The sequence below is a fragment of the Stegastes partitus genome, unplaced genomic scaffold (assembly GCF_000690725.1).
Source record: "Stegastes partitus isolate 25-593 unplaced genomic scaffold, Stegastes_partitus-1.0.2 Scaffold280, whole genome shotgun sequence".
Taxonomy (NCBI): Eukaryota; Metazoa; Chordata; class Actinopteri; family Pomacentridae; genus Stegastes; species Stegastes partitus.
Genome location: NW_007578011.1, coordinates 267,942 through 279,993, shown reverse-complemented (window position 1 = coordinate 279,993; position 12,052 = coordinate 267,942). Strand labels below are relative to the sequence as shown.

The 12,052-nt window shown below is 48.2% G+C and overlaps 1 protein-coding gene across 2 annotated transcripts in view; it reads right to left on the bottom strand.

Moving 5' to 3' along the window:
• The window catches only part of igsf9bb (immunoglobulin superfamily, member 9Bb), a 149,286-nt gene extending 137,935 nt beyond the window's left edge, over positions 1-11,351 (bottom strand). Inside the window, exon 1 of one of the 2 annotated variants that reach the window (XM_008282644.1) lies at positions 11,278-11,351. In XM_008282644.1, the coding sequence (XP_008280866.1) occupies positions 11,278-11,305 (28 nt within the window). In that variant the 5' untranslated portion in view covers positions 11,306-11,351. Of the gene's footprint in view, positions 1-2,884; positions 2,949-11,277 lie in introns of those variants that run through there. The other variant, XM_008282643.1, reaches the window with a different exon arrangement.
• Between the last annotated feature and the right edge of the window lie 701 nt (positions 11,352-12,052).

Here is a 12,052-nt window from a genome sequence, read left to right as displayed (position 1 = left end):
CACCTGGACAGGTAACCAGTCTATCACAGGGCTACACTTAGAGACAGACAACCAAGCACACTCACATTCACACCTAGTGAGCGAGGCGCCGGCTGACTGGGCCTCCATGACGGTGTCCGGTCCACAGCGTGGTGCTGGAGGCCCTCAACAAGCACACCAGGCCGCAGACGCCACCTTACAGCTGGTAGACTGTCATTCTAGAATAAATGGCTGTTTATTGTTTTTCATATATATGAGGATGTGCAATATTTTTTCTGTATATATAACTTATCTGATTTTTTATACTTAAATCTCCTCTATTTTTCATTTTTTGCTCTTTATTTTGTACTTATTATGTATAGCACTGAAGGAGCTGCTCTTAATCTCATTGTACTTGTGTATAGTGACAATAAAGGCATTCTATTCTATTCTATTCTATTCTATTCTATATAGCAACAGAAATCACAAACAAATAAACACCAGACATCACATCTCTGTTTGTTCCATCACCGAGCTGCCCGAGCAGATGCTCTGGTCGGTCCGTTTGCCTACACGCTGTACCCCAGTTCACAGAAAACTGGAACAAAATCACATTTTCAAACTTGTCTCAGTCGGTGAATCTGGTCTGGAGCAGGATCAGAGTCGGACCGAACCGACCCAAACATGTCCGGTGTAAAAGCAGCCTTATCGGACCGACAAACTTTTCCTCCCTGCGTGGCTTCCATCCACTTCAGTCCAAACAGCATCCCATTCACACGTACACCCCCACTCCCAGCCTCCTCCACAGCCTCTTGGCATGTTGTGGCATATGTATTTATCTCACAACTGAGTGGCATTTATCTCACCGCTTAGTCATAATTAGTCCAACTTAGTCGGGTGCAGGCAGCCTGTTAGTGGGCATATGTTCAGATCTTGGTTAAAGACACACTGCTCCCTGAGGGGATGGCTGCATGTTGACATGTGTGTGTAGTGTGTGTGTGTGTGTGTGTGTGTGTGTGTGTGTGTGCGTGGGTAGGGGTAACAAGTGTGTGTGTGTGTGTGTGTCTGCAAATGGCAGCAGACGGTTGCTGTGGAGCACGCCCTGAGCCTCCATTAACACAACCCACCATGTTCACTTCCCTCAGCTCCCCGGCCCTGCTGAGAGAGGCCACTTGAAACCTGGAGGGGAGCGAGTTTATCCGAGTGCACGGAAGAGGAAGACGACAGGACGGACGGGAGGACAGACACGGGGAGGGCAGCGTACGACCTAGTCAGATGGGAAAAGTGAGAGAAGGGATGGAGGGAGTTAGAGAGCCGTGAAACAAGGGGAGGGGAGCGGAGGAGAGGCGGTCTGGCTCAGGTCCAGGGTTATCACTGGCCAACGTGGAGCCATTTGCCAGCTGCCAGCTTGAGACAGCAGCACTCAGCCACAAGGATGCCGCCCTGCGCAGCTCCTGCTGGCTGCTGTCTGCTGTGTGCACACTGACGGATGCTGCAGAGCTCAGGACGAGGAGCGTATGCATGACCTGTTAGACTGACTGTATTTACAGAAAACAAGCCCATCCACAGTCCTCCCTCCTCCTGCCTCCTCCTGAGCGCTGAGGAAGCCGCTTAAAAACATCTCCCTAAGTCTCCTTTTGGCAGACGGTGCTTCAGTCAGTGCATCCTCTTTAGACAAGACGTTACATAACAGCTACCCTCGTAGCCACAAGAATGTCAACAAAAATAAACAGACGTAAACCTGCGAGATTCACTGTCACAACTTTAACACACAGTGATGAAACCTCACTGACATCATCCTGCTTCTCCGCCATGCAGCCAGCGGTGCCGAGGCTCTAACGCTGGCCCACTTTCCTCCACCTCGCCTCTCTGCTGTGGACCAGTGGTCGGGAGGGAAGCACATCTTTTAAGGTGAAGTGTGACGCTGCTTCTGCGGCTCTGGCTGCCCACCACCACATCCCTCCCTGTCCATGTCGTCATCCATGTGAGACGAGCTCACACACTCCTAGATCACAGGTAGCTAGACGATGATGTCATACATGATTAAAGATGGAACCATGAACGCGGTCGGCTGTTCTGAAACGCTGGTCGGAGAAAAGAAGCAGCCCGACTGTGTCAGTTTGGGTGATTTGCTGCTGAGATGCTCACTGGGTCTCTACAGCTGTGATGCCTCTGACTGTGTAAAACATCTGCTGGTGGTGACGTGACACAGGAAGCCCCGTCCCTCCCCAGACCCTCACTCAGAGCTCAGGCTCAGCAGCAGAGGGTCTGGTCGGTCCTGTCAAGCCTAAACCCTCAGCCAGGTGCTCTGAGTCTGGCATGAAGTCATCATGATCAAAGTTGCATCTCCTGAGTGAAGCTGGAGACCCGCTCATCGCCCTCTAGCGGCCACAGGCGCCGCAGCAGCTCCCTGAAGAGGTTAATCCACTCATAGCATTTTAATGACATCTACACCAGCGCACCATCCTAATCACATCTGCCCTCATCCTTCAGCGGGGAGCCGGTGAGAAGCTGCTGCACAGCTCCGGAGGACAAACTCTGGGAGGAAGATGTCACCTCCACATACACCGCATCACCTCCCACCACAGCCCGGCACAACTCCCACAGCGGACAGCCCGCCTGTCCGTGTTGCATGCAGGAGGTTTGGAGCCCCGTGGTTCCCGCTGAACGCACCGGTCCGGTCCGCTCCATCCTCCTCCTCCTCCATCCTCCTCCATCCTCCTCCACCTCCTCCTCCTCCTCCTCCTCCGCCCGGCTCCGCTCAGGTGCTCCACACACGTATGAACTTCATGACGTAAAGTGTGACATTTCCCACATACAGCGACACAGTCAAAGTTAGCAAACACACCGGCGGCCAGAGCGGCAGGAGAACCGAGTTACAAGTTCGGCGGCGGGCGGCGGACAGAGATGCTGCACTTCGACTCACCTTGAGCGGCCGTTCCTCGGGTGCTGAATACACTTGCTATCAAAGTGGCCACATACCAAATCATAGTACTATTGCCGACCAGAAAAAAGCCTCATCATATCTCAAAGTGCCCCTTTCGGTGAATCTCTCATCGCCGGGCGGCCCAGGACAAACTGAAGCGGGCCGGTATCCTTGTTTTCTTGTTAACCGAGCCCTGGACACTTTTCCATCGGCGCTTTCCCCTCTCTCTTCCCCTCTCCTCCGCGCTCCTCTCGCATCCTGAGACGGATCACCTGCGCCAATGGGACGAGAGCAGACGACGCCGTGAAACCAAGCCGAGCCTTTAGATACCCGCGGTCCCGCCCCCGCACGCGGCTCATTGGCGGGCGTGGGAGGGCGGCGGCCGCTGATTGGCTACCTGCGCTGTAGCTTTCCCATTAGTAGTGGTGCGTTCGCGGCGCGTGATAACGCTCGGAAATCCAGACTCCGCAGCCTTCCTGCTCATCGGTCGCGTTTTCACCTTCACTGCACATCAAATCCTAATAATGTCACAGCATCGAAAAGAATAAGATCAGTTCAGTATGTCTGATTCTGATGAACGGCATCTGTTGGCCTCTCATCTGTTTTTATAAAGTTAGAAGCTTAAACAGTTTCCAGATGAAAGGAAACGAACACGACTCATGAACCAGAAGGAAAACTAACAGCAGGCAGATATTTACATAAAATATGTTCCATATTCTAAGCTATGTCATTTATTTATAAAATTTACTCTTTTCTCTCTTTACTTTTCTGTTATTGTCTGATTTTGCTGTTGTGATCATTGGACTGATCCTAAATCTGGTGTTTAATCAATACATTTATTGATGATAGTTAATGCTTGTGAGGGGTTGATGGGTCGTTGTTTTATTCATTTTGCTCTATAAAGCTCCTGGTGTCACATTTAAACTGTATGAAACCGGATTTTACAAATAAATTGATTGATTGATTGATTGATTGATTGATTGATCATCCTACGCCTCATTATTATTGACAGATCGCCATAGCAACAGCGACACACAGGCAAGTCAGAATCCAACAGGTGGACTCGGATCAGAGAGTAAAATCCTCCCGTTTGTTGCACAGACCGCAGCACTTCCGCTGTTGGCCTGCAGGTGTTCATCCACCACAGAGTTCATGTGAGGTGAAGGAATCAGGCTTTGTGGATAAAAACTTGACTGAAGCGTTCCAAAAAAAGTTAAATGCATCTTTTCCCCATTTTCTCGGAGCGCCTGAACGCAGCAGTAGCGGGAGCAGTTTCAAGGTGGGTTGGAGTGTGAAGCCGTAGCGGAGCTGCAGTATCATCCTGCGCAATAAGGCGAGAGGGATCCTCCAGCCTGTGCATCATCATCATCATCATCATCATCATCAGCGGCAGCAGCAGCAGCACACCGCTGACAGGAGGCACGCGCTCCTGCTGAAGGATGAGTTGGTGAAATGTTGAGAATGAAGCGGTGGAGGACAGGTTACAGCACAGAGCACTGACTAAAACAGCTTCTGAATTCAGCGTGATTCATCCTTATTGATGGAGTGCCTCCGTCAATGGCAGTTTAAAATTCCACTGACTCAGCCTCCCTGCCTCAGAGCTGCTCTACCTCCAGCTCCACCAGGACCCCCGTGATGCTGCAGGAGGAGGCTCCAGGAATAGCCTCCAGCACGATGACACACTCTGGAGTTATTTACCGTGATGGTATGGAACACGTGCTTGTGCTCCCCTCCTGTGATATTCTGTATTAATAGCAGGCCACAGTAATGCCTCTTATTTATAACTTCTCCACCACAGAGATCGATGTGATTCTAGCTCATGGAGAGGCCGTGATGCAACCACATGAGATCTTCTTTATGAAACATCTTCTCTCACATTCTCTTTCTTCTACAGTCCAATAACTTTGACTACGTTTAACAATAAGGTCCAAAGCCCTGCACACTGCCACGACTATTACTGCTGTTCTACTAAAGCTGCTCTGTGTCACACTCACAGCTTTTTCTGCTCTTTGACCACAGATACACAAACATAACCTTTCTGGTGTAACCTGACATCCTTCATCTGCCTTCCTTTCAGGTGTAACTGTTTGTATTTCCACATGATTTCCTGATCGTTTCCTCCGTTCAGTCGGTTGCTCTACAAATGTCAGCCTTCGAGCTGCCTGTAACGTCTGACCTGCACTGATGGAGCCAATGAGATGAGAATCACTGAACCCAGGAGGGCAGCACATCCTCACACTTTGGCAGATGAGAAGTTTGGAGAAAGGAAAGCACAGTGTCACAGCATCAGAACCTCATCCCACCTCTGAAACATGGCGGTGGTAGCACCATTGTTTGGTACTGTTCTGCTGTATGTGGGTCCAGAACCTCTTGCTGCATCGATGGAACAATAGTTTGAATCTGCCTGAACCGAAGGTCAAGAGGAAGCAAGCAAGAAAACAAACCTGAGAACACATCAGGGAAGAATACAGTCAGTGTTTTGGAATGGCCAAGTCAAAGTCAGGACCTTCATCAGGTAGAACAGTTGTGGCAGGACCTGAAGTTAGCAGCTCAGTGAGGAAACCACCCACACTCTGGAGCTGAAGCTGTTCTGCTCAAAGAAATGGGCTGAAGTTCTTCTAGAGTGATGCTGATCAACAGTCAGTGCAAATGTTTAGTTGCAGTTATTGCAGCACTACGGGGCCACGGCCAGTGTTCACAGGGTTTCCATGGACGGATGTGAACCATCGGATCAACTTCCTCAGTCAATAAATGACCCACTATAATGTTTTAGTCATAACTGTTTGTTTGATTTGTGTTTAACTATTTTTAGGGCTGAAAATCTGACAGTGTTTAACTGTATTTATGCAGAAATATAGAAAATAAATCTAAAGCATGTATGAACTTTGAAGCAACACTGTCTGACCTCCTCTGATCGAAGCCCGCGAGGCCTCAGAACCTCGGCGCTGGCTCGTCTACAAGCAGCAGCAGCAGTGAGGGCGTGGCCTGTCCAGCCCTCAGACTCTCTGATAGAGAAATCACTGTCCAACAGATGCAACCGAAGGCCTGTTTGGGCACAGCCATGTCTCACAGCTACTACAAGCCGTGTGCTTTAAGAGAGCCGTGTGAAGTGCAAATAGCGTATGGAAATGAAGCTTTCATCGAGCTCCACCAGCTCCACCAGCCACTCAGCTGCACGCAGGCCTTCCTTCCTCTCTGCTGTTTAATGAGCCAGGTGTGACCTGGTAACTGGTGGGGCTGTAGACTGTAATGATGCCTTTTAAAACAGGAAAGCACGTTCACATGAGGGAGAAACTGGAGATTACGTGAAACAACCAGTCAATAAATCAATCAGTCAATCAATCAGTCAATCAACAGAAAATGAATCACAGCATTTTGATCACCAACACTGAATAACTTGAGTAGGAAACATGTTTAAAAAGGCCTCGGTGTTCTGTGACACTGACCCGAGGACGTTGGACTGTTTATTGGACACATGAAGGCACAGCAGTGAGTCTGATTACAATCTGAAAAATGCAGCTTTATATGTCAGGATGGTCTGATATTTTATAGACCAACAAAAAAGCAATTAATTAATGACCAGACTGATTAATGATGTAATCCAAAATGGCAATAATCAGTAATTGTGGCTGTAACAACACGCTGCCCTGTTAGGATGGATAGCTGGACAGCACATATGTTCATTAAAAGGCTTTATTACTCAACAAGCTCTATTAAAGCACATAATCCAGATTAAACCTCACATGGTCATTTGTATTATTACGTTTATTTCATACCACATTGTTTTATAGTTTTAAAAACCATAAAACCAATCTGAAAAGAGGTGACATCACTCGTGGTCGTATAAAGCTGAGTGAATGACTGTGTCCACATGGCCAGGAGTGTCCATGTGGAGGCAGGTGATGATATCAATGACTAACACTGCATCACACACAGACAAACGTGAACCAGTCAATTATACGGACACTTAACGACATTTAATGAAGAGCACAGGTACAAGCATACCTTAAAAAAACGCACTGAATGCTAACAGAAGTGCGGTGGACTCCTCACAGAGACGATGCTGATATTTAAAGGTCCTCCTGATTAAACCACTAAAAACATCATCTCTGTTACATATCTAGATTGTTTTCTTCACTCCCATAAACTGATGTACTACCTCTACAACCTGCTCCATTCTTCACTCACTGCAGCTGGAGCACACCAGGACCTACAACCTACAGTTTCATTTAGCGTTTATCCAGAGCGACATACATTTCAGAGTAGATCACATTCACACACATTCATACACCAGTGGTGACTGAGCTGCCTGCACGGTGCTGCTGCCATCAGGAGCAACTTCAGGTTCAGTGTCTTGCCCGAGGACACCTGGACTGTGGAGGGGATGGAACCACCAACCTGGTGATCAGAGGACAACCCGCTGTACCACCTGAGCCACAGCCGCCTGCACTATGAAGCAGGTTAAACATATCCAGGATATCTTCTCGTTGTCTGGCTTCACTGATCCTAACAACCGCAGTCACACGAGGCTGGCTATCAAGTCTTGAAGTCAGCCGGGTTCCTGAATCCAGCTGTTCACACAAACGGGCCGGTGTTGTCACTACATGACCAATCAAGTCCAGAGCCGCGGATTTCACAACAGAAGAACAAACTAGAATCCTGAGCCGAAATGAGCGAGACAAAAAAGAGTAAATATACAAATGTCACGGCTTTAGTGCTTTAATCAGTCTCTGTTTTAGACCACATGGCTGTAAAACCGTCTGTAGAACAGTGACATCGCTTTGACATGTGTTGCTGTCAGCCTACATCTCTAATACCTGTTCGTCATGGAGAGACCAGGATTTAAATGATCTCTTTGGTGGCCTCAGAGACCCTTTTACTATTCATACACCAGTTCCAGCGGCTCTTCTAGAAGTGCTGATCCCGTTGTTTACATGTTCATCTGCTACCTCGGCCATGACTGGCTCTGAACCAGGCTGTGTGTTCAGCATGAGTTACCATGGTGACGTGTGAAGCACCATCGTAGCCCTGGAAACCATCTGGTAAGCCTGAAGTTAACTCACTAAACTAACTCGCAAAATAGAATAAATACCTGTTTCTACATGTACAAACATTATTTGCATTATTACTGCTGGATCGCCATCAAGACTCTGGAACACATGGAAACAGAAACGTGTTCTGTTCTGGTCCGTCATGTGCAGCGTTACTGTGAAAGTCAGTCAGGAGATCTAACAGGAGAAGCTCACGTCTACATACAGTCTCACAGCACACTGATATTTTACAGAAGCTGGAGGGTATTTCTCTGAACAGTGATGACACTACGGAACCCCGGATGGGACATATAGAAAGAAAAAAAAAACAGGGAGAGGGGGGAGAAACAGAGGTGTGTTTCTCAGGATCTCACAAAAACTGTTGCGCAATCTACCTACAGTCGTCTTCTTCTTCTTCTCCTATTAATTAGGTGGTTGGCATCCAACATTCAGGTGCATTACCACCACCTACCAGACTGGAGTTACTGATAGTTTGGCGAGTTTCCTGAGAAAGTTTGCAAGATCTCAACAAAAGATACCTCCATATCTTCTTCCTCTCCCTGTGTTTTTCTCTCTCCATGTCCCTTCCAGGGTTCCATACAACACATACTATATATTATTGTATGTAAACTGTCAGGAATGTGGCTTTGTGCTGTTTGGAGGCTGAACTACATCCAGACAGTCAGGCTGTAGAGGCGATGTGCTGCTGTGGGACATCTTGTCTAGTTTTGCCTGGTCTGCTGTTGGGGGCCTTGCCATAAGAGTGTGTGTCCTGCTGGGAGAGCTGGCTAATGTGGAAACAGGTTTATCATGTGCCTGGCAGCACTCAGACCGGACCAGGGAGGGGATCAATGCCCCCCTTGTATTTTGTCATACATTTGTCAATATGCCTCCAAATGCTACCACCCAGCTCAGTGACACTTCTGTATTTCAGTACCTCAGCAGGACCCAGGAACATGCATTTCTGTGGTTTAGCATCGATGTTTCTAATGGACGCTGCCCACCAGACGGTTTCCTTATAACAAATGATCGCACACAGCTTTTACAATCCATCATGATATTACAGAACGCTCACAACCATGTCAGACAGCATCAATCACTCCAGCAAATACCCCAAAATGAAATATGTTGACATCGAATTGACAGCAGCAGACGTCAGGAGAAATGTTATGAAGCCACATGTCTGTGTGGGGAGGAGGTCCAGATGGATCAAAGAACAGGACGTGTGTTCCTGAATATATACTTTAAACAGAAAAACGATGCTGCTAAGATAACAGCTCCGACAAAGTACTTTTTCAGAACATCCATCCATCATCTCTACACCTTAATCCTCACCAGGGTCATGGGGGGCTGGAGCCTATCCCAGCTGACTCAGGGTGAAGGCAGGTTCACCTGGACAGGTAACCAGTCTATCACAGGGCTACACTTAGAGACAGACAACCAAGCACACTCACATTCACACCTACGGACAATTTACAATCACCAATTAACCTCAGCATGTTTCTGGACTGTGGGAGGAAGCCGGAGAACCCGGAGAGAACCCACGCTGCACGGGGAGAACATGGAGACTCCACACAGGAAGATCCCGGGTGTCCTCACCGGGACGTGAACCGGCGACCTTCTAGCTGTGAGGCCACGGTGCTAACCACTGAGATACCTGCAGCCCTCTTTTTCAGAATATCTGAACCCAGATCACAGTCTGGGGACATCCTTCAGAACATTGTTACTGGTAGACCTGCTGTATAGAACACGTTCTTTCATCTTTACCAACCCGATGCTAATGTCCCTGAAGTGACCATGTTGGTTACTCACACACTAAACTATTCCTACAGTAAACCTTTTCTGATGCAGCTTACTTTTAATGTTACACTCTAGTAAACTCTTACATTCAATTCAATAAACTGCTAAAAGAAAAACTAATGTTGAACCCAAACAGAACAGTTCTGTCCAGGCTTCCTGAGCTGCCGGCTCACTACCGTCCACAGACGGAGCTCACAGACGCTGGGGATGTGTTCAGACCTTTGATTTCAGTGTAGCTCCTGTTTGTGAGCGCCGCCGAGCTCAAGGTGAGACTTTCCGCTTTCCGACTCTCCTGCTACAAAGCCCTCAGCTCATTTAATCAACCAGAGAAAACGAGTGAAAAGAAAGGACACAAAGCTAAATGTTCCAGAACGCTGTGATGCTGCTTTTGCTTTTCTGTCTGCTTCCCTTCACACCTACAGGCTCTTTATAAACGCAGGCCAGCTCGGTTATAGACAGCTCCAAGGTAGACGGCTCATTAAGATGAATGACGAGCGTCCAGGGCGGGACGTTTCCCTCAGAGATGAAACCTGCAGCTCTGACAGAGTGGGATCATTCTACCTGCTTACAGAATTAGAGATAATGAAGGAAAGCAGAGCTGCTCAGAGCTACATGTGAGGAGATGCTGTACATTGAAGCTGAGAGCCTGACAGCAGCTGGTGAAGCATCAGGCTTTGGTTTGGTAATGACGGAGGCCTCATATCGCTCCATGTGCAGCATTTTTCTTTTTGTTTGTTCGTCACACCAGAGCTTCAAAACCAGCAAATGAGGCAAAACCCTGAAATGTTTTCAAAGACTTTCCTTCAGAAGTGAAGCAAACCGCTGCAGGTCTGCTGAAGAGACACCACACCAGCTTTCTGATAAAGCATCTGTTCAATAAAATAAACTATTGATTCCTTATGATCAGCAGCTAAATGACGTCTGTTTCAGCTTCCAGCTTGTCAAACATCCACCAGTGGACCATGTAGAACATGTAGAACCCAGAGTTCACTTCAGTAACAACACCTGATGAACAAACATTTGGTCCCAACATGACAAAAACACAACTAAAGTGTAAAACTTCCAGACAGGGACGGCAGCAAATGCTTTATCCTTTCTTATTAATTAATAAAAACTCAACAATAATGTGAAAGACAAACGGACTCATGGCTGTTTTAATGCACTGAGCTGCTGAATCACATCACAGGTTCCTCTGACTCCCCACATCTCTCTAACAGCAGCTCCATCAGTGACCAGCTGGACTTCAGGATTATTAGGTATATTCAGTAACGTAATGTGTCAGACAGTCCTGTTATCTGTTTGTTCTTTAAAGAAACAGACCACTGGAATAAACTTCTCCACAGATGACAAGGAGAGGACCACTGAGACACACTGTGGACCTTCATTAAAGGCAGCTAACGCTAATCTGACCTGCTAATGGAGATGTCATGATGTGGATGTGACACTAAAGTGACTTTCTATCTGACATCATCATCTTTATGTCAACTCCAGTGACAAACACGTGACTAAAACCAGCTCATATCAAAACATAAAATCAAAAACCACAGGTACAGGTGTGCTCACCTGGAAGCATGATGAACGCTGATGTCATCTCCACTTCACCTCCCGTTCAGAGACCTGCTGCAGGTTTAAAGCTCAGTGTCTGGAGGTCTGTCCTCACCATCTGACCGGGATCATGTCCGGGCGGGTCCATCCGTCTTCAAAGTAGAACCGCAGCCTTCAAACCAAAGCCGACCGGAAGTGAACGATCACGTGTCCTGAATCTGGCGCATCTGCTGGAGCGCGTTCAGTCTGGAAAACCACCTTCATCCTCCTCAGACAGTTTTAAGACCCAGTAAGTTTCCAGCAGTCAAAACAAGCCTCCACCTGCTTTCATCATGAACCTTTGATCTGCTTCAGCGACTTCAGTTCACAACAGCTCCGCCCATCCCGTCGCTCCACCTGCTGAAGCTCCGCCCATCCCGCCGCTACACCGGCTGAAGCTCCGCCCATTCCGCTGCTCGACCCGCTCCAGCTCCTCCATCACATCGCTCCACCTGCTGCAGCTCCTCCATCCTGCTCCAGCTCCTCCATCCTGCTGCAGCTCCTCCATCCTGCTCCAGCTCCAGGAGTATCCGAGATGGAACCACCTTCACCTTCCTGGAGGTCCTCCCAGCCAGCTTCCCCTCCTCTGGTGTCCTCCACCAGGCTCTCCTCTGAACACCATGAACTCTGATTCAAACTCTGAAACGTTCCTCAGCGTCTGTCACCTGCCGCGCAGCTTCCGGGTTCATGTCCGCTGTCTCCGCCCACCAGAGTGACGTCATAGCCGATCCACCGGTGACTCCTGCAGCTCCAG